The 24,927-nt window shown below is 37.2% G+C and overlaps 1 protein-coding gene across 4 annotated transcripts in view; it reads right to left on the bottom strand.

Moving 5' to 3' along the window:
* Positions 1 to 225: 225 nt before the first annotated feature.
* The window catches only part of TMEM245 (transmembrane protein 245), a 149,731-nt gene continuing 125,029 nt past the window's right edge, over positions 226 to 24,927 (bottom strand). For 2 of the 4 annotated variants that reach the window (XM_090049552.1, XM_090049553.1), the window contains 4 exons: positions 15,800 to 15,900; positions 13,352 to 13,526; positions 9,619 to 9,813; positions 226 to 7,398 (listed from right to left, as the gene is read on the bottom strand). In XM_090049552.1, coding sequence (XP_089905678.1) covers positions 7,353 to 7,398; positions 9,619 to 9,813; positions 13,352 to 13,526; positions 15,800 to 15,900 — 517 coding nt within the window. In that variant the 3' untranslated portion in view covers positions 226 to 7,352. Of the gene's footprint in view, positions 7,399 to 9,618; positions 9,814 to 13,351; positions 13,527 to 15,799; positions 15,901 to 24,927 lie in introns of those variants that run through there. The other 2 variants (XM_090049554.1, XR_016442650.1) reach the window with 2 other exon arrangements.

The raw sequence follows: 24,927 nt of genomic DNA, 5'->3' as shown, positions 1-24,927 counted from the left end.
ACAATGTGTTGTGAGAAGTCAAAAATAAACTTTAAATATTTTTGAAAGTTTACCAGTTTTCTTCATTAGCTACTCATGTTTCCAACTCTACCACATGTGGACACGCGGTTTACATTTTCAGTATTATACATACAAACACACAACAGGTACTGTGCAAAACCAATTCTGGCTTTTTTTTACAAGTTTCTGTCCTGAATATGTAAAAGTCTATTTACACACACACACACACACACACACACACACACACACACACACACACACAGAGTCTTGATAAAGTACAAGTTACTGTTCCAAATCCCCATAGATAATTTGACATAGGAATGCACGCCTTCTACTTCATTATACAAAAACGGTAAATGAGGAAAAGTAGTCAAACCAGTCTTAGAATCCAATGTCTTAGTTTCTGTGCATTTCATTTTTAGGAGAAATTATATGGTCTTCCTACCAGTACCAAAAGTTTATCAAGTGATTATTATCATAGAAAATATTTTCCCCCTTCTAATAGTCACTAAACACTGCAGTGGATTTAAATAAAAATCTGAGTGAATTTAGCGATTGAGATATCAGGGATGACGACACCCAAGACCCATGACATTCATCCACACAGCGAGAAAATTACAGGCAGCTTTCGCTAACACTTTCCAAAAAGGTTATAGCAGACATAGCAGCTTAGTCATTGGGTTGAGACAGAGCAAGGCAGCCTACTCTGGGGGTTTTGCTACTTTTCCAACCCCAAAGTTTGGATGCCAATTTGGCTTAACTAATTTGTCTTGTAGTTATTTCTTTCTGTGTGATCATACAATTGTATGATACTCTTCTATTTTTACTATAATGAAGTCTCATGCAAAGAATGAAAATTTTGAATTTGTGTCAAAGACTTGCTATAGCCACTCCTAGTACAGTGACAAAAAGTAAGACTAGATGGAGAAACTAACAACAGTTTTTTAAATCCAATATGCTGAAAAATCATCAGGGCCATAAATAAATGCTACATTACACTGTAAAACAATATGGTCTTGATACCTTTTCCCCCTGCCTGCTATAATTCCAACCTGACTCTAAGGGTATGCCTACAAAGCCCAATACAGTACTACATAAAGATACTCAACAAAGTTTAGGTATCAGAGCAGCAGAGTTGCATTTGAACAGCATTCCACATAGACCAAAATACTATTAAATTATTCTGCTTGTTCAGGGATAGCTCAGACTTTTCTACATAACACTGTATTGTTGCAAACAGACGCAAACCTGAAGCAGTGGACTGGGTGAAAGGCTTGGTGCCAGCCTGGGGGCCAGATCACGACTTGTGAGCCAGCACTGGGTATTGAACTCCTTTCCCACGGCCCTGAATTACAGGATCAGGGCCTGCACTATCTCTAGCCAGCCTCTGTTTCCCTGAATCAGGCCACCTTCATTGTCAGATCCAGTGTAGTATGTGGCCTGTGAGGCTTCCCAAGGGTCTGGAAATCTGGCAGCAGGCGAATGGCAATTGTTGTTACCACTCCGCTGCTGCAAACAGTTTGGACCTTTGGGATCCCTTCGGGCCAGATGACATGGCCCTGCGGGCTGGGGGTTGAACATTCCTACCCTAAAAGATGCCATTTTTAGTAGGACTAGCACCACGTTATGGAGTTCAAGGTTCATGTCAACACATAAGCATGTACTTGACCTGAATACCAACCTCAACAGGATCTGCTATGAATGGATGCTTTCCTGAATCAGGTCTGTTGCCAAAAAACACACTGTCCATCTTAGAACCTAATTTAATGTGGTGTAAAGCAATAATCTCCATTTTTGGCAGTGTTTAAGTCACCAAAGTATTCAGCTAAATGTGAGAAAAGAATAGTAAAATTTGGGGATTGAAAGCCTGCTACTTCAAGACCCTCAAGGCTGGAAGTACTTTCGTCAACTTTTGCATATACTTTCAAGACCAATAGTCTTGACCAGACAAGACGACAAGCTGTTGATTAGTTATGCTACAATAAATCAGAACTATTTTAGTCACCTGAGCAGATACTTGCCAGGTTCTCTCTTTCAATTTCTTTACCAATTTGCTCTGTCACACCATTGCCAACTAAATACAACAATTTCAGAATGATTTTTATTTTCACTACATACTGTCACCATGTGAATTTTTTTCCTATATTGTCTTAAGAATTAGAAGACAAAGTTTCAGTTTTTAAAAAATCTAAATACAAGATGTACTCCTTTTCTGTGAGGGCACGCGCACACACACACACACACACATACACACACACTGTATAAATATATTGACTTACAAACGAGATATAGAATCCTTGAATTCCCTCATTACCTATGAAACTGCTTCTGGTTAAAGGACAACTAACTCACTTTCTAACATTCCAATAGCATTTTTGTATTTCCTATCTTTATAAAAAATATTTTTGGACATTCATGATAAAGCATGCAGTAAAACTTGAATTAACCCAGTAGAAATAATGCACGATTAAAGATGAAAACTGTGTGGCATTTATTAGGCATGCTAAAACAATTCAATTTTGTAGAACAGCTATGAATGAAAGGGGAAGAACTGCATTGCTGCATTTATGTAATTTGAAGGAGTATAGAAAGAAGAGGAAAAAAATGACAATTTTCACTCTTAAAAGAGAAGCCAGATAATAAAAGGGATTTGTGGAGATGATGGATCTGAAGAATTAATGCATGCCATCTGTAATTAGAAGAATGGTTTATTGGATTAAGAAACCAATCCTCTTGCTTGTAAAACTGCAAACTCCAATAATGCTTGTAAAAAACTAAATGCTGTCCCATGTTAACCAATGGTTAAATTCACTTACAAAAATTCAGATGGCTTTACTGCAAAAGCATCTTTTAAAAAGACTTGGCTATTTCACCTTGGTGTCAGACAAACACTGAACATTGGAATGTGATAATAAATGTATGCTTATACCACAAATACTAAATGCATTTAACCTTTATGACGGCAGAATTTTCTTTTAAGATGTTTAAAAGGATTATAATTGTATGTAGATTAAGGCTTTTTAAGATTATATTTAACTTTACAAACCTACATACACATATATTTTGTGGAAATGAAGTTGGCATTATTAACAGTGGTGATTGTAGTTATATTTTCTATATACAAAATTTTATTTTCTCTTGTTGTCTGTAATTTTCCAAAAAAAGATCAGATTTCCTTATGTAGTAATTACTCCAACTAGAACTCATGTACCCAACCAGACAATTCAAACAAAAATAAAAGTGTAAACAAACTTGTGGAATATGCTGAAAGTTGCTGAAGGCAGATTGAATCATTTTTCTATACAAATCACAATAGTGTGAACCATGGGGCAACTACACCTGCAACAAACTTTATGTGCTAAACAAAATCATTATAATACAGCTGACACATTTTATGTCGTCACCCATGCACTGCTTGGGTACATCCAGATGTGCGTGGATGTTTGGTTCCCTGGGGACAAGCAGCAGTGGCGCACATTGCACCACTTCTTGTTCCCAGGGAATGCCCGAGGCACGCACACTTTAGTGTGCTGCAAGTTACCCTGGGTGGGGAAGAGGAGGTTGGGGCGCTAGCATCCTTATCTGGGGTCCTGGGAGTGTCCCAGGGCTGCTGCAGCCGTGGCAATTCTGCCATGCGGAGCCTGGCTGGCAGCAGAGTGCGACTCTGGGCAGGCCGGCTCCACTTTTCAGCAGCGCATGTATTTGTCAAGTGTACATTGCTCCATTTCTTATTTCCATTGTTTTTTTTTTTTCACATCTGGATGGCCACGGGTCAAAAAAAAAAAACAAAAAACCTGCAGAAAAAAAACCTGGCGGAGCACATACTCAGGCAGCACAGAGAACCTTGGACTGTGCAGTATGTGGTGCTGCAAATGTATTTGTAGCACCACACACTGCACTCGTCTGGACATGCCTCTTGGGTCCATCTTACGAAGACTTACAGACTGCTTCAAACTGTTAAATTATTAAGTCTCTATCTTCCCATGCAAAGTTCAGTGCAATGTCTGACATACTCTGGAAAGATTAGCTTACAATGTTTGCTTTACTGTAACACAAGGGGAACAAACTGCATCAGGCCAGAGTAAAAGAAAGACCCTGCTCAGAAGAGCCTACAATTTAATAGCACTAAAGAAAAAGGTGCATCAAATCATCTAATCTTTTTTCTGGTGTCTACAAGTGGATTAAAAGCTTAATTTCATAAAAGGTGTATAAAACCAATGCTTCTATTTTTTGAATGAACCGTGAAGTTGATTTTTTCTACTGTTTTCAAATGCTACACATTTCCATAAAATATCTATTATTAAATGTGAAAAGATCCAAGTCATTAATTCCTTTTGGCACTATTTTTCAAAATGCTACAGTAAGCTCATATTAAAAACTGGATAACCAAAATGTTCATACTTTTTCCATGAAAGATGTTACAGTTGAAGAACCAGATTATTTTATTTTTTAGAGGAGTTAACTGTCATTGACTCCTATACTTCACATATAGTTAAAACAAAGTCTTTGTTTCTCTATTTGCAGTCCTGGCAGAGTTTCTGATCTTAAATGTAGGACTAGTTTTAAAAAAAGTACTTTAATAACATTAGGTTCTTAATAGTAAATCTTAGTTGAATTTGAAGTCTCGAGTACAACAAATCATTTAAAAAGCAAACCAATATTGAACCAAGCATGCACAAATGCCACACAAAATTATGATCTTCAAACTGCAATAGAAACGCTTCAAAATAGTAACATTTTTTCAATTTACTGAATTAGTTTATTATTAATGAATATCCCCTTATGTGAAGAGCACTCACTCTCCCTGGCTAGTTACTTCTTGGATGCTTTAGGAAAAATCATTACTCTTTGTTTATGAGAGTCTCTTTTACCACAGAAAGAACCTTAACATCTAATTCAGGATTTTGAAATCAGGTCAGAAAAAAAACAGATAGAAAACCCCTAATACAAATAACCTGACACAGTGGGAAAAAAAATACCAAAGTAATATTGAAAAAAAAATATTAAAGATATAATGTTTTTGGGGAGTGATTTACCTCTTATATAGCTCTGTAGGGAGTGGAATAGGCAGCACACAGTAACATGATAGACCAAAAAAGACTCATACTGTTATATAACTCTGAAGCACGAACTAATATAGAAAAATGCACCAGTTTCCCAAGTGCCATGACAATCTCATCTATACTGGTTTGAATGTCACAGGAAAATTTACAGTTTATGAGATCCTAAACTTTTTTTTCAAACTGTCATGTATAAAGCAATGAGATGTTAAATTATTTAAAGTATCTAACTTGATCCCATAAAAGCAAAGGAATTGGGAGTTGGACATCTACCCATAACTGCACATATTGTGCCTACACAGAGCAACATGTTAAATTAACCTATAAACCTTAAAATTCATAAGCAAAATTCAACCTGATACATCTATATATCTGTATCAGTTTGAATTTTGCTTATGAATTGCATATATGTATTATTTACTTAGTAAATTTTCATTAAATCCTTAAGGCTAAATATGTAAGAAGCCTCATCTGGGCTCCAATTTTAGCCCTGCAATTTTGTAAGTGCAAAAATTGCACACATACAAAATTCTTTATTTAGATAAGTCAGTCAAGAATGAGAAGACAAGCATGAATTTAATCTCTACTATTTAAAATTTGGTTCTTGATAGTGCCATTTTACTGCAAATCTACAATATTTGGCTATGTATTAACTATCATGTTTTGAGCCCTATTTGTAAACTAAAAATTCAATGTTATGGGTTATCTATGAACATGTACACTGCCATGACAGAAGTTTCCCAAAGATTTATTATAACCTCTGTAACTTGGGTAGAACCAGATATATGGCCTTATAGAATAACTTAGTCTAGGTTATGTGGTCAGATTTTGTAATGCCAAATACCAGTACACATGTAATATATATGCCATGTGCTACACTGTAACTTAAGAATAAAGAAACCCTGCCATAAATTTCAAGGTGATTCAGTCAGGAATTGAATAAATATGATCTAGCTAAAAATAAAGCTGATCATTTGTCCTGGGCCCTGTTGATCAGGGGAGTGTTAACTAAAGGTGGAGGAAATTTAGTTTTTAGGATATGTCTCTTTAGACCATAAGACATTTTACAGAACAAACCTCCATTTTTTTCTGGTGGAAACAACGCACGAATTCAAGCCTGCATTAGCACCTATGTATGAAAAACCAGAGGTGCCACAAACTCCAATCCAAGAAGAACGATAGGTTAGGGAAAAACAATAGTGCACTGTCCTGATTCTCAAATCTCACTAATACCACATTTTAAAGAATTTCAGATCTCTACCTATTTTATCAGGATATTTAGACAGAGATTTATTTAAAAATTCTAACCTCCCTTGTTGTTCACTACTTCCCCAATAAACAAACACAAATTAAAATATTTGAAAAATACAGTGTGAAAACATTCACCATTCAGCTTCTTTCAATCACTGCAAGCAGACACGTAGCCTTCTTTCATCTCTACCATAAGTCCTTTCATTACATTTGGTCAAGCAGGCAAGAAGAATCCACAGGAAACATCTTCCTATTGAGAGCCTGGTGCACTGGTTTAAGTTGTAAGCTAAAGAGCAACACTTGATAATATTCTACTTCAAAAGTGAACCCAAGGATTAAATTGTTTGAACAAACATTCCTATGCTGCATGTGGATAACCCTTACTTGACACAAATCACAAGTCTTGTTAGTTTTAGGCAGGTTGGAAGCACCACTCTCTGACATTAACATTGTCAGCTTATAAAGCACGCTAAGTTTGATCTTCTATGAAGTGAAAGGTGGTCAAAAATGTGCTGAGAAGCAACAGATAGTTAATTAGTGCTTTACTCTATTAAAAGGTTTCAATGTTTCTAAGGAAATACACTCTTAGATTAGCTAAAGATACCAGTGATGAAAGGTTTGGTTCAAAGCTTCTGTTCAAAGCTACTAAAAGTTAATAATACAAATAACCAAAAAAATAAATACCTAGTTAGTCACTTCAGCAGATCACAACCTGACTCCAGTGGATATACTTCTCTTTCGCAAGGTGTTTTCTGAAGAAAAAAGTCTACAAACAAGGCATCTGAACTCTAAATCTGCATGGTAATATGCAAAGCAATGGGAAGTAGACGCTCTCTCTTGCAAAGATAAAGTGCTTAATAATGCAAGGCCAGCAGATGTTAGACGGTTTAAAAAAAAAAAAAAAAAAAAAAGAAAAAAAATTGTGCTTCACTGAGCTGTTCCTAGGCACAGCTGGAAGAGAGAGAAGGCCACAACTGTTCCAACCTCAACGCAGAAGAGAACAACTACTTCATACTGAATAGGTACATCCTGGCGTCAAACTCATTCTGCAGTCATTTTCACTTCCTCAGGACTCTCTCTAGATGACCTGAAAGAAAATATTTGCTTGCTGAGGAAGAGCAAACAGTTTCACAAAAGGAAAATGGAAAAGAAAATATGTAGTTGCAAAATTATCACTTACTGTGCATCTATTCACATTTTATAATTGAAATTACTAGATTATTGCTATATATAAATTTAACCTGGGGCACAATCTGCTTCTATTTATGTGAACTACCCCAACAAAAACTCTCCATGGGCCTGAAGAAGGGCGTTTGTGCCTGAAACCTTGCAAAGAATAATTTTTCCAACTATTTAGCTGGTCTAATAAAAAAAAAAAATCACATCTACCCAGAGAACTTTGTCTTTCTGCTCCAATGGAGTCATTCGTATTACTCACTGAAGCAGAGCACAGGATTCTAGCTTGCAAACACTAAATGCACCCACATCTTCTTACATTATTTTTATCACTGAGGGTGACAATCAGATTTTTTCTGAATTGCTTTGAAAACTACATCCGAGGCACTTACTGACTTCCTTATGACCACTGAACTTCAGCTCACTTAACTAAGATGGAAGAGTGAATTCTAGCTACCCGCTGTACTTGGCATGAAACATTAGCAGTAAACATCCTTCTTGGATAATTATACACTTCCAAAATCCTGTAAACAGCTTAGTAAAACCCTTCCGAGGCTAGCCTTATGTTATAAAGCATACTTAAGCAAACATGCAAGCACAATGATTATCTTCATAGATGTTTTCAATATTTATTTAATTGCAGGCCTACTCATACTGGCTTCCTAATACTTTAGTGTATAATTTTAATGTATTTTTATTGAAGGTACAGAAATGACAAAGCAAGTCTAAAACATTTTTGAAGGAATAATGTAAAAGTTTATTCCCTCAAATGTTGGCTCCAACAGATCCTCAAAATACTGTACCATGAGACATTTGACTATATTACTGGCACACAGATTACCATCACTAAGGCTGATGGCAATCAGATGCACATAAATGGGTCATCACAGTCATCTCCAGAATATAAAAGAAGTGTATTACACAAAGGCAAATATACACTAATCACAGGATATCAAGATATGATAACATCCATTACAATGGATTCTGCGCATCCTTTATGTGAATCAGAAAACTGGCATATCAGGAGTTCCACATGCTTCCTTCAATCCTTAAAGCATTCTGTAATACAGAATATGCTATTTTTTAAAATCAGCCTTTTAAAAAATAATAGATGAGAGAAAAAGCATATTCTGTATACATGAACTTGGGCAACTAAGTAACATAGTATTATTTTTCATACTATTTTTTGTTTCTAGTGCATTACAAGGCAGTCAATTACTCTCCAACTTTTCACAAAATACATGGCCTTGTGTCCCCTATATATATATATGGATATTTATTCAAATTGTCTATTGTCAGGCCTAGACTAATTTTCTTTTAAATTCACTTCTATCCGTTTTACTTTTGTATTATTTTGCTTAAGGTAAAACTAACTTGCATCTATTTTATTTTGATTATATGTATTATTTAGCTTAGCTTTTGTATGGCTTAGCCTAAGCTAGACTCCATCTTATTTTTATATTGCTTGGTGCAAGTGTAACATCACTTTGTTAGGTTTTTTTGTTTAAATATAGTTTGCATGTGAAAGGAAGAGATGACCTTCTGTTTCATTGGTCACAGTTTCAACAACTAAAGGCTGCAGTAACCTCCTGTTCCAATGGCTGAAGATTGCATATAAACCCAAAACAAAGAAGAATTTGCCGAAGTAGAAACGACAAGCCTGATCAAAACAGGAACAATGGGTCTGAATAAACCATGCATGAGTCAATCAAAAGAACTGAAGGTGTGCAGCTGCCATGTAAACACCATGACACAGCGAGGTCCATAGACATACATGGGAAACAGGTACTATAAAAGATGGGTGAGAATAAAGAAGTGTTGGGTACTTCTACACAACAACAGAGCATCAGAACATATCCAACAGAGGTCCGGCTCCCTCCTTGGGTTCATCTTAGCCGGCCAATAAGCTGACTTGAGCAACTGAAAGACTGGTAACATCTTAGTGTCAGCAGAAGTGAGTGCGAGTGCAAGAGCTGAGAGCAAGAGTGATGTTTTAATGCATTTGCACTTACAATAAGCATGGCATATTGCCTTGTCCCCTGATAAAGATTACATTTGCTTTTCAACATACTGCATGCACAGTAGGTACAACACTGTGACATATTCAACAACACTTTATTTTTCTACTTACCAGTATATCTGTAAAGGCCATGGCGTTTGTGATGGGGTGGGCACTGAATTTGTCGGACTCACTAATATGGCACTGTATATGTTGGAAGCAACCACGAGTATACAAAGAAGTATGGGTCCAATAATTGCCCCTTCCAATCCCAGGTAATATGCTCCACCAGCTACTGCGAGACCCGTCAGGTAAGGATGGCCACCTCTGGAAATACAATACAAAGGAGTGCAAAATGACTACATAAAAGTGGTCTCAAACTATTCTTTTGGGTTGCACTTCTGTATGACTGCATGTTATTAGATAAACAAAGAAATGTAACACTTTATGTCACTATAACACTGTAACCTCTCAGACAATCTAAAAAAAAATAATCATAGAGAAGTTATTTTTTTCCTTTTATTTCCATTATTTATATTTTTTCTTCCCCTTCTTGTTTTCCAATCCCTACCTCTTACACACAGAAGTCTGCCACATATCCACAGCAGTATGTGTATGCCAATTAGAAAAAACAATGCTAGAGAACCATCTTATATGATATGCCATTATTACTATATTTACTTGATTTCAAGATAGTTCGCCCCCTCATTTAACACTGGAGCAAAACACCCTTCATCTTGGATTCAAATATGAAGTGGTAGAGGGACAGGCAGCTGCTGTGGCTCCAACTGTGACCCACCTTGGGTTGGGTCCAGAGCTGCAGCTGCTGCCTGACGCTCACCTCACCCCTGCATCCCCTGCCACTCTCTCTGCTGCATCCTTGGTTTTCTCCCCACCATCTCTCACTTGCAGCCTCAGCCCCCCTGTTCAACCTTCCTCCAACTGCTTACTCCAGCAGGCTATGTCCCTGGTGCAGCCCAAGGCACAGAGCTTGCCCTCAGCCCACCCCATAGCAGTGGCATAGAGAGAATTGCTGCTACAGGGCTGAGCTGGGGCTGTGTTCCATGCCTCAGGCTGGAACAGGGGCAGGGTCTGTGGTACGGACTAAGGGTAAGCAGGGAACAGGCACAAGGAGGGTAAGTGTGCCGGGAGGGGGGCAGGTAGAATGCAGCAAGCTGCCTGTCACTCCTCCCTCCCCACCAGCTCCCCAACTGCTCCCGCCCATCACCTGCCTTCTTACTGCCTTCCCCACTACTGTTTGCCCTATTACCACTGCTTTCCCTACTACAGTGGTGGTGGGGAAAACTAAGACGGTTTTTCAATAATTAGATTCTATATGTGGAATATTAAAACAAGTTTATACGTTTTGTTCTAATTTCCATGTATACAATCTAATTATTGGGGGGGAGGGGTATCTTAAATTCAGGATCATCTTGGATTCAGGTAAATATGATATTGTAAAAACATGGATTGATGACAAAACATGTAATATGTTTGTAACTATTATTGGATATTTATGATGCAAGAAAGTATAATAATTCTACATATATTTAGCATTTTTGGTAGTGTTTATGATATAATAAAACATTCAAAAATCCCTGCCCTCAAGAGTTCATTCTAGTTAAACTTAACATTTGAGAACAAAAAGCTAATGGGCATTCATAAAATATTTTCTTTGTAAAAAAAATTTAAAATACAAGACAGCTGATCACCATGTCTCTTCATACAACATTTCAGTACCGATACATTAATGTAATCAACATTTTGTCAATAATAAAGAGATGCAGGAATAAGTGTTTTACATATCTCAACAACAAATGTTTAAATAAAGAATTTTTCTACCATCTCAAACTCTAAGCAAAAGTTTTTGAAGTGTTAAACATGCAATGGATGATAGATCCAACCCTGGCCCAATCTGGCATGTGCAGCCACATCATGTGGTCCATAGAGCTCCTTACAGGTCCACCATTTGGCAGCAGAGGAGCAGTGGTCATGTTAAACCATCATGACTCTGGAAGCCAGGGCAATTAACACTGCCATTGCTTCTCCACCACTGAGGATGAGATTCTGCCACTGCTTCCCTACATCCAAAATTTTCTGGGCTGGTTAGAGCGCACCAAAGGCTGGCTAACATGACTTCACAGGCTGGATCCAGTACACAGACTGTAGGCTGAGCATCACTAATTCAGACTTTGCTTTTAATTTAAAATGTTTATAGACAGTGATCTAAAAGACACTAATAGCAATATTCAGTTTCTGGCCTGTGTTCCATTTCTGAAGATCAAAACTAAAATCTCCCTAATTAAGAGGCTAAAAGGTGAACCTTACACACACTACTTATTTTAAAATAACATGATGACAATACATATAGAATTGTATGGGAAAGCTAATAACTTTAAATTAGTACACATTACTGGAAGCTGTATCTGTTTCTAGAGAAGGAATGAACACACTGGTTGGCCAGAGTTCTGCACCGTCTTTTACTTACCACAGTCCTAAAATTACCACCTTCACTCTTCTATCCCTGGCCTGTTACTATTGCATGGGGCTAACACAAAATACATCACGATTTTGTGATGTATGCATCACAAACCCATTTCATTTGTGACCCAAAAGAGGCCTAACAAACAGTTGGGGGAAGAGAGGTAAGTTTAGTTCTGAGAGAGTGGGACACAGACAAAACAAAAGATTTTACTCCTACGTTTTGTACTTCTAATTGAAAATGAAGAGGTGACTGTTTCCTAATTTAACTCTTTGTACTTATTTTCTGCAATTGTCAATTACAATGTTGTGGTCCCAGCTATTAAGTTGTAGGCAGCTGCCACAGCAAATGACATGTTGGGATAGGACTTCAATATCAGTTTTAATACAGTTCAAAATCCTTCCGTAACCTAATTACAGCTCTTCCAAATAGAGTTAATCCAACCAACAAGACAGCTGGATGTTTACTGCTTTATGTAATGGGAAGTATACAGTTTCTCTCTTGCAAGTAAATTTATTTCATGGACAGTAAACAGTCAGCTCATACAGATGAAACAAAGCAGTCTAACAGCTAAGTGGAAGAATGAAATTACTGGCTTCAAATGATCACTGCCCCTAAAATCATTAAAATATTTTTCCAATAATCATTTATGAGTTTTTTATACTGCACTTATTGACCCAAATTTCTGAGTAAAGCAACCGGTTTAACAATCTCTGAAGAAGCTTATTAACACTGTATATATTCCTAGCAACAGTTCTCTCTGCTTAGTATCAGTAAATGGACCAGTTGAACAAGACCAGTGATTAAGATTATGGCAAACCTCATCTATCCACAGAACAGAAATGAACAGTCTATCTAATGTCCTGCTAAGCATATTATAATAAGCCCAACTTAAAACTCAGAGGCCAATCCCAATACTGGGCTAAGAGAGTCTCTGTGAAAAGAACCCATGAAAGGGGAATTTGACACCAAAATGCTTTCATCATGGACTAGGTCAAGCCATAATGTCCTACCATTACTGGGTTCCCCATAGCTTCTGAAGTGTCAGGTATTGGGTCACTCTCAGAATGAAGATATTGGACTGGATTACTCTTTTGCCTAATACAGTACAGAAATTTCTGTACTCCTAGATTTGCTTCTAGGCCTAACCAAAATTAAAACCAGACTTTCCTCATTTTCAAGGCCAATTTAGCCCAGACGGCTCCTGTCTGACTGGAGAAGAAATTCCTGTGGTTGCCCTGACCATTTGGACAAGATTTATTGTTGGGTATTACATGATTTCATCAAGCTTGTTCTTGTAGGATTTTGGAAAACGCAATTAAGCAAGGATATAATGCCAATATTAAAAAAAAACTATACTTTAGTCTTCAGGTACACACTTACCCAGATATATCAGAGTAGATTGCTGTGTCTACAAAATATGTTGGCAACAAGTGAAAAACCAAGAGCAAAATGGCTTTGCAGCCTTCTCCTTGGACGAGCCACAGATCTAGAACTGCAGGTACTGCTGCCCAGTATGTCCCCAGAAATGGTACAGCTCCAAGGATTGCTGCTAGAGCTGCAGTAGTACATCGTGTACAGGAAGTTAGAAAGCTGAGATTAGAAAACTTAAATTTTACAAACATACTTGGGGTAAGGTTCTGCTAATTTTACTGCACAAAGTCCCATTTAAAAATCAACAGGACGACTTTAAAAAAGAAACCAAATATATAGATGGTAGATTAGGCTCTTCAAGGAATTCACTGCTGTGGTTTAATAAAAGAAGAGCTAACCACTTTCAAAATTCTAATAATTTACATTTTTCTTCCATATAGAAAACAACGAGATGCCAAAAATGAGCAATTCCCAAACAGGTGAGCATTTTAAAAAATTAAACAACATGCATTTCTGGTATTTCCTCTTCACTAAAAATATATATTTTTGTTTTATAAACACCCTCTGTAAGGCATTATGGCTTACCTGATATAACATAGTAGAAGCACCTGTATTATTACAATTTACTGAAGGTGAATGATTGCAAAATCAAAATGAATGAAGTCAGTAAACAGGAGCAATGGTTTTGTTAATCAAAAGCAGATACTTTGATTTGTGCATTAATTCATTTGTGATCAGCATAGTGGGGGTTCTTTAAAAATCTGAATATATATTATAGGTAGGCCCAGATGCACAATCTATTAAGGTTAACCAACACTTCCCCTTATAAGAAACTTTCAGTTGCTTACAAACTTTAGCTGTGTGTGAAAGTTTCACAGAAATGAGCCTAATGCTTATTTTTAGGTGGGGAGGGAGCAGGAAGGATTTCAGTCAAAATTCCTTAGTCATTTTCAAAAATTACATTAGGTGAAAAAGTTCTGTCCATGGTAAAGTGCACACTGATAACTTCTTTTCTGGAACAGCTCATTTTATTTTGTTTTTTTTTAAACAAGTAAACCAATTCCCTCCCCCCCCCCAATAAATTGTATAAAACCTGCATTATAAGATAGTTAAGGTTGAAAAATAAGAACTCTGGAGATAGGAATGCCAAAGTTTAATATTGCCTGTGAAACTTTAAATTTGACTACCTTGTGCATATCTTAGTCTTCACACAAGCGCATACTATTTTTGCTGAAGGACCTCTATTTATAGGTCAGCGCTCACAAGAGAGATCAGATCTGGAGATGAATTAGGGTACTTTGCCTAAGGAAGTGATTTTCTGTAGAACCTATGGTGAGCCTGTAGATGTGTGGGAAAGCTACTCCGATGCACTATAATTACAGTGCATCAGAGAAGACTCAATTAATACAGCCTAATGGAGCATGCTAATGAGTGTGCTCCAGCAGCCTCCGCTTCCACATCTCATGCGTCTCCGTGCTTCAAAATGGCAGTAGGGGTGTTTTAACTAAAGCTTGTTTCAACACACTTTAGTTAAAGCACCCCCACTGCCATTTTGAAGTGTGGAGATACTGATACACAAGACATTGTCGGTGCTTTAATTAGAGCAGCTCTTGGAGCCGCTCTAATTAAAGCACCACTTGCCCCACCCACAGAGTATGTGCAAAAATGCTCTGTGTGACATCTGTTGCAAACGCCAGAAGGTGTACAGCAAATCAGATGGAAGAAAACAGAGGTCACCTAGTTAGAACAGCTGGATACTACTCTTTGCAAACTGGATTCTATTTTTGCCTTTGCTACAGACGTGAGGCAAGTGGTTTAAATAAAAATTCTCTTTAGTGGCCAACTTATCTGATGTTCCCATTTTCTTGGTGCCCAACTTAAAACACCATGTGTCTGACTTTCATGAGCACTCACCACTGCAACTGAAGTGAATACAAATAAGCGTTTGAAGAAAAAGTGTTATGTAACAATAAGTACTCTGGAAAAATCTGGTGCTAGGTGTCTCAAGTTGCATACAAAAGATAGCAGCAACTTTTGACCCTAACCATAACTGGAGCTTAACGGGAGGATAAGACCACCTTTCAGCCTGTGTTCAGAGGAGGGTTTAAATAATACGTAGCTCAGGTGGAATGGGGACCACATATTGAACAACAGATGAAAAAGAACCCTCTAAACTATGTCACTACACAAACATCATCTAGATCCTTTATAATGAATGAAGCAGGGATTCTGTGGAAAAGAACAGTATGAGAACAAGCAAAGACTGTGCTGCTTTTATTAGCACAAGGCAAAAGAAGTCGCAGAGGCAAGCCTAACTATAACATTTCCTAACTTTCAACTGCTTCATAGTGCAACCTTATTAATATTCATATAAATAATTAGGGCTGATTAATAATTAATTACAATACAATTATATTGCTATTGTCTGACAATGAATATGTTTACATTCTTACCTACCTGATGGAATGAAGACAATATTGATTCCAAATATGGTGTGAGTCAGCCAGGTGTACAGTCCATAGAACCCAGCCATTTTGAGAGAAGCATCAAACACACCTCTAAAATAATCAAAGATACCGTTATAAATTATGTTGGCTAGAAGAATTGGGGAATGATAAAGATGTCCAGGTAGCGTGAACAATATTCAAACCATCAGTACAATAAATTACTTGGTTCTAATTTTAATAATATACAAAATATCTATGTACCAATAACTAAGCACTGAGTTCATCAGTCGCCATTTAAAAACAAAAACTAATTAAGGGTTTTCAATACTAGATACCTAGGACCCATTAGGGTAGTGATAAAGCTCCAATAACTACAGATAAATAACGGAGTTGATTTAGAATTAAACTGAGATACTAAAAAGGAAGGAAAGAGGATTAAGTTATTACTGCCATGTACTTTTCAGGCATTTTCCTGTATAATGACATTGTGACACCAACTGTTTCATCCCTTTGTTTTTGCAACATACCCTTCCTATCACAAGTCAGAATATTTAGCCCTTTACTTCTCCCACTAGATTTCCAAATGCCTCCACTTACCCCCACCAAAAGGAGTACCTCACCCTTCTTCTCCATGACAAGTATTCAAACACAATACTTTTTCTACCCTCTTCTATTCTTCTGACTCTACATGTTCACTTCTCTCTTTCTGCATCTGTCAACTACCCTGAACACACACCTTCAAATCAGACCATCAGCTCATAAGTGACATACCCCCTTTTTCACATCTAAGTGCATCACAACTACAAATGGCTTTTATTCTTCATATTGGCACCTATGTTTCAGATTGTTGGGTAGATTACATGACTTGTTCAAGGCAATACAAGATATATGCAGGTGAACAGGAATTTTAACCCAAGACTCCTGTATCCCAACCAAGTAGTAGACACAGGCCTACTGTTCTGTTCAGTAAGGGCCAGAGCTTCAGCACTTACTCCCTGAAGTGTACTCCAGACAACCCTCATGTTACAGACAGATTCACAAAACAATTAAAACTTGTGTATAGAGAGTTCCTCCATCAATTGCCTTGAAGGCAATGTTTTAATTCAACTACAATATACCATTCCCCATACTCAACTCACTTTATTCCTTGAAGCATTAGGTTCATGTTCATTTTCCTTTGAATCACCCTTAGCTTGCACATCTGTAAACATTATTTACAAGGAATTTTATCCTTTTTTTAAATTTAAAGAATACAAAATTGGTCTTAAATCATGCAGAGATGAGCTGCATAAGTGGATGACATCACAGAAGCAGTATTTATTTTCAGTCATGTATCATTTCAATCAACTGGGATAGGATTAAAACAAAAACAAAAACTCACTGATCACCTTCCACCACATATGACATTCTATTATTAGGTCTGTATGAAATAATTTACAAGGCAAATATTTTGTTCTAGGGATTAACACAAAGCCTCAAACTACAGATCTATCACTGTTATATAACATCAGTATTTGTCAGTCTTTATAAAACTCTTGCAGTCCATTGAGGGAAACTAAATAGATTCAGTTACCCCTAACACCTCCAAGATCTTTCCCTCAGAACAGAGCCCCATTTATATTATACAGCTGTACAAGCTGTAGAATAGCTTTATTCTTGGTAATAAGGCAAAAAGTTACAAATTAGAAATAATGGCCCAAATATGAAATCCCCACAAAACCAACTTTTATTAAATACTAACATCTAAGACAAATCAGTCAAGCTGTTTTCCCAGATGAGCGCCAAGAGGGGTGGGGCAACCGCTTGCAGCAAGACGTGAAGGTCAACCAGTTCAGCTTCTGACAATCTATTAAGAAGGGTAGGGAGAAATATTTGCAAAGCTGAGGATACTTCGCTGAAAGCTCCAAACACTTCAGCTGACCGCAGCTGCCATACTATTGCATGGGAGATGATACATTTTGAGCTAACCAAAATGTAACATATTTTAAAGGGGAAAACAATGCATTTTAGTCATTCTAGAAGTAAACTTCAAGCTCTAGGGTGACCGATGATGACATTTTAAAAGCATGTCTTGGGGTTTTATTTTTTAAACTATGTGCTTTCTTTTTAAAAAGAAACTCATTTAAAGTGAAATCTGAATGCAATACAAAATATACAGTAGGGACTTGTAAGCTCTTAAAATATTTAAAACAAAAACCATCCAATTCACTTTAATGAATCAATTAACTTATTTCAAAAACTAAACTACATGCTGAAGTGTGCTATAGAAAGAAATGGGATAAAAATATTAACCTCTGAGGTCACGTTTTATAAATCTGGCAAATCAAGTCAAATATTAAATGCTTGATCTTCTAGGGGACTCACGAATTGGACTACTACGTGTAAAAGACCAGCAAAACCACTGCAAGTATTAAGATCATGTCCGACTCCCATAAGAACCACCAGGATCATTCACGGAATCCTTCGTCAGAGATTAGCAACCTAGGACACCTATACATGTGCGTAATACCGCTCCGATGTATGCAAATGAGAACACATCAGAGCAGATTATTAACTGAGTCCACTGGAGCGTGTTAATTAGCAGGCTCCAGCAGCCTCCAGGTCCTGTGTATTCAGAGTCCCCATGCTTCAAAATGGCAGTGGGGGTGCTTTAACTAAAGCTTGTCAAACGAGTTTTAGTTAAAGTACCCCTGCCACCATTTAAGTGTAGGACACCGAATACATGAGACACTGCAGGTGCTTTAAATTAGAGCAGCTCCCAAGAGACGCTGTAATTAAAGCACCCTCTCCTCCCCCACAACCCTAGAGACCGTGTAATGATTTCCCTAGGGCCCAGAGGCCAAATATGGCCTGCAAAATGCTTGGTGGTGTGCAGTGGAGGTTGTAGCAAGTAGCCTAGGCACTCAGGAGTGGGTAGCAGCCTGCAGCTGGGTTACAAACAGCAGCCCACTGCCCTAAAAGGTTGCTGACTCCCATTTTAGAGCTTCTGATTTATGGATTTTTCCCTATGTAAGCTATGACGTACAAGTGGAAAAGCTGATTAAAAAAGATGGTTTAGATCAAACATTTCCACTTGGCGATTGAAATCATCTCGATTTGAACCAAACAACCAACAAAATTAAGCTCAAAACTTTACTAGCAAGCTAAGTGTCAGAATTTGTATGAGAACTTCAAAGAGTTAAATTAATATATTTCAACTCTTACATGAAAAAAACATTTTTCTTCACTTTCCTTTTCTGTTAGATTTAACACAATGTGTAAGCTCTCTATAGAAGCCTGAACAGAATATAATGTGCTTATAATGAGAGCCTGTTCACAGAACAGCTGTGCTTTTAATGACGAAACTGTTAATTCAAGTAATTTTAAATGTTGAGGGGAAAAAAAAAATTCTGATGAACTCATCTTTTTCTATATAGTAGTTTCTCAAAAGCAATGGGATAAATACCAGCTTAAATCTATGCACAGTTTTATAGGTTGTTGATTTTCATGGCTAAATACTCTTAACATCTGCCTAAGTTGCTTGAGGCTTCATAAAAACTCACGACCAAACGGCTGCCAGAAATAATATTCAAGAACGAATGGGAAGGGATGTGGATAATTAGCAGGGATCCTGGTTTTCTCCGATTTAAAAAAATCCCCAATTTTCAGTTTTAAAAAAAGTAACCCCAAATCCACATTTTTCCATGATTAAAATGAAACACCACCAATATCTATATAGTGGTGTTTTATTTTAAAATCATAGAAAAATGTGGATTTGAGGTTACTTTTTTTTTTTTTTTTTTTTTAATTGGGGATTTTTTAAATTGGAGAAAACCTGAATCTCTGTTGATTAGCAAAGTGTGTCAGAAAACTTTGGACTAATTTGAATGATTTTAAGTCAGAAGCGAGTCATGGAGTGCAATCCAGGCAGCTTAAAAAACTGGGCAAAGAAAACTCAAAGCCAATGGCGACATTTTTAAATTCATGTTGACAGGTGAGGTCCAAGAGGACAGGAGAAGAGCTACCATACAATACAACTTTTGAAAATAGAAAGGAAAACCCAGAAAACTATAGATCTTCCACCCTGACTTGAACACATTGGTAATTACTGGATGAAATTATGCAAGTCAAATTGTAAACATCTAGAGAACAATAGGGTAATCATTAGCACTCAACATGGATTTAAGTATAAACAGTACCAAGACAACTTACTTTCCTTTCCTGCTGTGACAAGGAAAATTACTTTGTGGGTAATGGAAATGTGGTGGACACAATATACCTGGACATTAGTGTGCTCTGACAGTTGCATCTGCCATTTTCATAAGTAGATTAGAGAAACAAGGGATAGATAGAATATTAGGTGGCTACATAATAGGTTAAAAATCAGAAGGGGAATAAATGTAAAATGATTCCATGTCAGACTAGAAGGAGGTCTAAAAGTGGAGTCCAAAAGATCTGTTCTAGGTCCACAGGTAATAAACATTTTTATTTATAAACATGTAGGTAGGGATGGAGCATACCAACTGAGTCTGCAGAAAACACAGAACTGGTCAATTCTGTGGACATGCAGCGGGATAGGATTACATTTAGCTTTTATGGAATGAAAATGAGCCTTTCTAAAATGGCCTTTCTAGACTGAAGAACTGAACCATAAAAACACCACTGAAGTCCAACAAAGACAAATACCAGGAAAGAAAAAAAAGCACAAATGCAGAATGGAGAGTAGACTGGAACAGCATTGTCAAGTAAGACCCGGGTGTTATAGTGGATCACAAATGCATCCAAGGGATGCTGTAAATTGCAAACGCAATTTTGCGCTAAATGAATACAAGTATTGTAAGCAAAAGATACCACTCTCTTTGGCACTGGTTAACCCTCAGTGGGAGCAGCACAGCAGTTTTTAGCACTAAATCTTATGATAAATGTGAAAACCCAAGAGACGAGCAAATGAGTGGAATGCAAGCTAAATGAGAAAAAATAAGGGAGGAGACATAATAGCAATTTTCATAGACCGTATTTACTCACATATCACATGCACCTTTCCCAAAAAAAAAATCAGCCCCCCGCCCCCCAATGCTGGGATGAACGTCTTAAGCAAAGAAGCTGATTTTCTTCACCACTGCATTAGCAAAGAAAATAAAAATGCTGTGCTCAAGATGGCTGTCATCTTTTTAGTTCCCTGCCAGGAAGCAGAAGTGGGTGCAGTCCAGTATTTACCTTTCCACAGCCACTCTCAAAATGGCACTGGCTTTTGGCCAGTTTTGTCCTGGAACAAGGATATGTAGTATTCTGGTGAATGATTCCAGTTCACTGGCTTTTAGTTACAATAGAGACTTTGGCAAAGAAGCTTCTAAGGAGCTTGCAAAACAAAGGAACATTTGTGCCCCATATAGCCTTGAAGGAAATAAAGTAACACTTTTCCCCTACCTACTGGGTTGGCTTCTTCATCACAGCAAGAATGCACCCCACTTCTGCCAACCTGCCTCAAATGCTAAGCTCCCTCACTGAATAACGTAAGCTGTTTCAGTCTTTTTCAGGCCTGGAGTCACTATAAGGTTTTCCCTTCTACTGAGAGAACATATCCTACTTGAACACTTCCATATAAACATGATCTGGAACTATTATAGTGGAGCTCATCATTGGTGAAGTGAAGTTTTTCAATTACTGTATATCTTACCAGGAGCCTCCAAGAATATTAAAGTATAATTATACTTTCATATTGTTTTTTTTTCCCCGAACAATTTTTAAAATCCTCTAGTTGATCTGGATTCTTTAAATTGAATACACACAAATACATTTTAAGCTCAAGTTGATTATGCAAGCCTAACTAAAAATCATAGAAAATTATCCTAAAAAAAATGTATGTATACTTCGGCTAAATTAGCATGATACATGTTCTCTCAAGATACGAGACTGAATGGGTAATAGTTTTCACTTTATAGGCACTCTGGGTTGAGGCAGGTGTCCAAGGTATTAACTTCACTTGCAGATGAAACATTTTAATTGCAAGTACTCGAAAGTGATTTTTTGATATGTGGCAATTTTAAATTTCCCTACAGACATTGTGAAGGAAGAAAGGAATAGCCTACTAAAATAAGCGCAACATGCAATGGTAAACAGAGACATGACTCCACTGATTGAAAAAAAGAATTGCCTGAGCATGCAGGGCAAACCAGTGGTGCAGGCTACAGTGTAATCTGGACCGAGCTCTAGCCCAGGTAAGTAGGGACTGGAGGTGGTGGGTTGTGAGGCTGCAGGGGACTGTGTGTGTGCGTGTGGTTGGGGGGGGGGGAGAAGATTTAATTTATCCTTTCAAACCACCTTATATATATAAACAAATAGTTGTACACACAGTTTGTCCATGGTCAGCTACTATTTTTTTGTCCCAGTGATTCCATATGCAAAATGAACAACAGGATTGTTGTAAATGCTAGTAAACTTAAAATCTCTGCATATCACACAATCAAAAACAATAAATAAACAAGTAAACTCAACTAAAATAAATACAGCTCAGACGATATGTAGTAACAATTGTCTCACTGAGATTAGTTTTTAGTGCACGGTGCAGATTACTTATCTATTACAACAGTGATATGTTAAGGAGACAGCGAAGACAAATTTCTATTCCACCCATTCCCCCAATGCAAACACATATGTAACAAATTGAATATGCTGTGATACTGAAGTATCCCCTTGAGCTCCAAATCTCTCTCCATTAGTCTGCTGCTTACCCCCACAAACCTTAGTTCCATCTGCCCCAATCCAGTCCCTGTGGCTTCAGAAGAGAAAGCTTTACTAACTTAAGACATTCCATATAATATTTTATACACCATGCAGGAGCAAAACACCTGAAACAGTCAATTATTGTGAAAAAAATCACCTTTATTATGATCAGGCAATCAGTAAAGTATATAAAACAGGAAAGAAGTTATACAACACAAATCACACAAAGTGAACTTTAAGTTGGATAATCAGAATGCATGAAAAATAATCATGAAAAATACTGAAGAAAGCTCTCACCCTGCTTTTCTTTCTAGAAAGCAGCACATTCTCAGTGAGTAAACTGTCTCAGTTTCCTGCAAGCAGCTTCTTTACCTTCTCAAAAGATTAGTTCAGCTTTCTGCCAGTTGGGAGACTAAAGCATCCTAAGGCTAGGTATCTCTAGACAACAATTTGCTTCACCTAGTGTTCCTTATGGACCTTTATCATCATCTCTCTCTCTCTCTCTCTTACTCTTCAATTCTTGAAGAACACATGTACATTATGCAAGTGACTTCAACCCCTCAAATATTACTGCCTGTCAAGCCAAGTGTTATCCCTGATTTACTATTGTAAATAAGGAAAGTAGAAACACATACATTCTTTCAAGTAAATAAAACTGCTAACCATAGTTCCTTAGCTATCAGTTAACAGGAAAAATAATAGCTCATTCTCTTCAAGGACTGAAAAATATGAGTCTCTGTATGAAATTTCTTATAGGTATTTGTGTCCTGAAAACGCATTCATTCTCTGACCCCACCCTACCTACCCAAGCCAGGGCTTCATATTTGAACTGTAAATAGCGAGTGTTTGGGGATGGGTCTCAACTCGCATACACTGGTTAATATGCATAACTATCCCAAGTGTGGATGCTCAGGCACCCTCTACAGGTTACAAACCAGTTAGTTTCACAATACTTATTCCGCAATTACCCTGAGACAAGCTACCATGCAAAGCAGTTATCATGCCATAAAAACTCCAACCAGCTCTAAAGGTGGACTTGGAAAATGTGCACTAACATTAGGGCTGAAGTGAAAATGAACAACTGTTGTCTGACCTGGGCATTCCTGATACTTAATTAGCATTTACACCTCACTGCCTCCATCAAGTTGATTTATAAAAAAATAAATAAATACAAAAATGCATTTATTGCAAATACCATGGGTCATACACACACAAAAATGATAAAACCAAAGAAATCTTAACACTAGATGTGAACAGAGACCTAACACTACATTAGTAAATCCAATATATCTATGCATGATACATGACAAATCCCCAATCAATCCTACTTTTAGGTGGGTTTGTAACTAGATACGTCAAGACTTCGTTAGGTTTTTCGAGCAACTGAAACTAGTGACAAAGCTGAAAAATCCACCATTAGAAGAGTGCTATTTGGAAAGAAGGAGAACCAGAACAGATAATTTGGGAAAAGGAACAAGTGCACTTGATATGTGCTATTAACATGAATCCAACATTAAGCACAGGTGACAAAATATGTCTGTGGAGTTAACAAAATTACTCGAGCATTTTTTAAATCACCTGTACTGGATAGAAAGAGAGGAAATGGAGGCTCAATATTCTGCCTCACACAAACCTTGGAGACACAACCCCATACACTTGTTTAAATAGTATTAAGGGCAGTGGTCTTTTAGGCCTAAAAATTGGACTAAATATTCTTAAACAAATAACTGTAAGATAATTACAACTGCAAAAGAAATGCATAGAAGCAGCTAACTTTCTAATTGTAATAAGGAAGCCTAGACACTGAAATCTCATAGGAACTAAATGATTCAAATTAATGCCATAAAAACTGTCTAGCTACCTGAAAGTTGCTTTTCTAATTGTGGATAAATCTCTTAGGAATCCAAATTAGAGGAGTCAGGGTAGATCTGCAAGGCAACACATAGAAAACAATAACCGATAAGTAAATTCTCTCCTTCCTAACACTGCCTATGCAAGATGTCTACTGTAAGAGTTTAAGCAGCTGTGATAACTCTGAGGAAAGAATGCTGAAAACCTAAAAAGGACTGAGGCGTCTTTCCAATGAAGAATACTCACTCAACATTGGATACTGAAAAAAATAACTACATGTACAAGGAATGAGTTCCAAATAGTAGGACCAAAAAGTCTAATGACTTTTGGCTTTTTTGTGTAAAAATACAAATAAGTGTTTGGATATCCTCTAGTATTTTGTAAGATCCAGTAAAAATGGCTGGCCAGCTCATGATAATATAGGCAGAGACTATTACATACAAATCAGCTGCAGAGACAAATCAAGTCAAACAATGTGTTACAAAATAAATCAATCAACTGAATAGAATTGGAACTGCTTGTACATTCTGTAAAAACATGAAAAGGCTTCCAAATAGAACTTCCCATAAGTTTTCCATAATTTCC

The sequence above is a fragment of the Crocodylus siamensis genome, chromosome 5, assembly GCF_052110815.1.
Source record: "Crocodylus siamensis isolate JL-2025a chromosome 5, ASM5211081v1, whole genome shotgun sequence".
NCBI classification, from domain to species: domain Eukaryota; kingdom Metazoa; phylum Chordata; order Crocodylia; family Crocodylidae; genus Crocodylus; species Crocodylus siamensis.
This window is presented reverse-complemented; position numbering and strand designations above follow the sequence as displayed.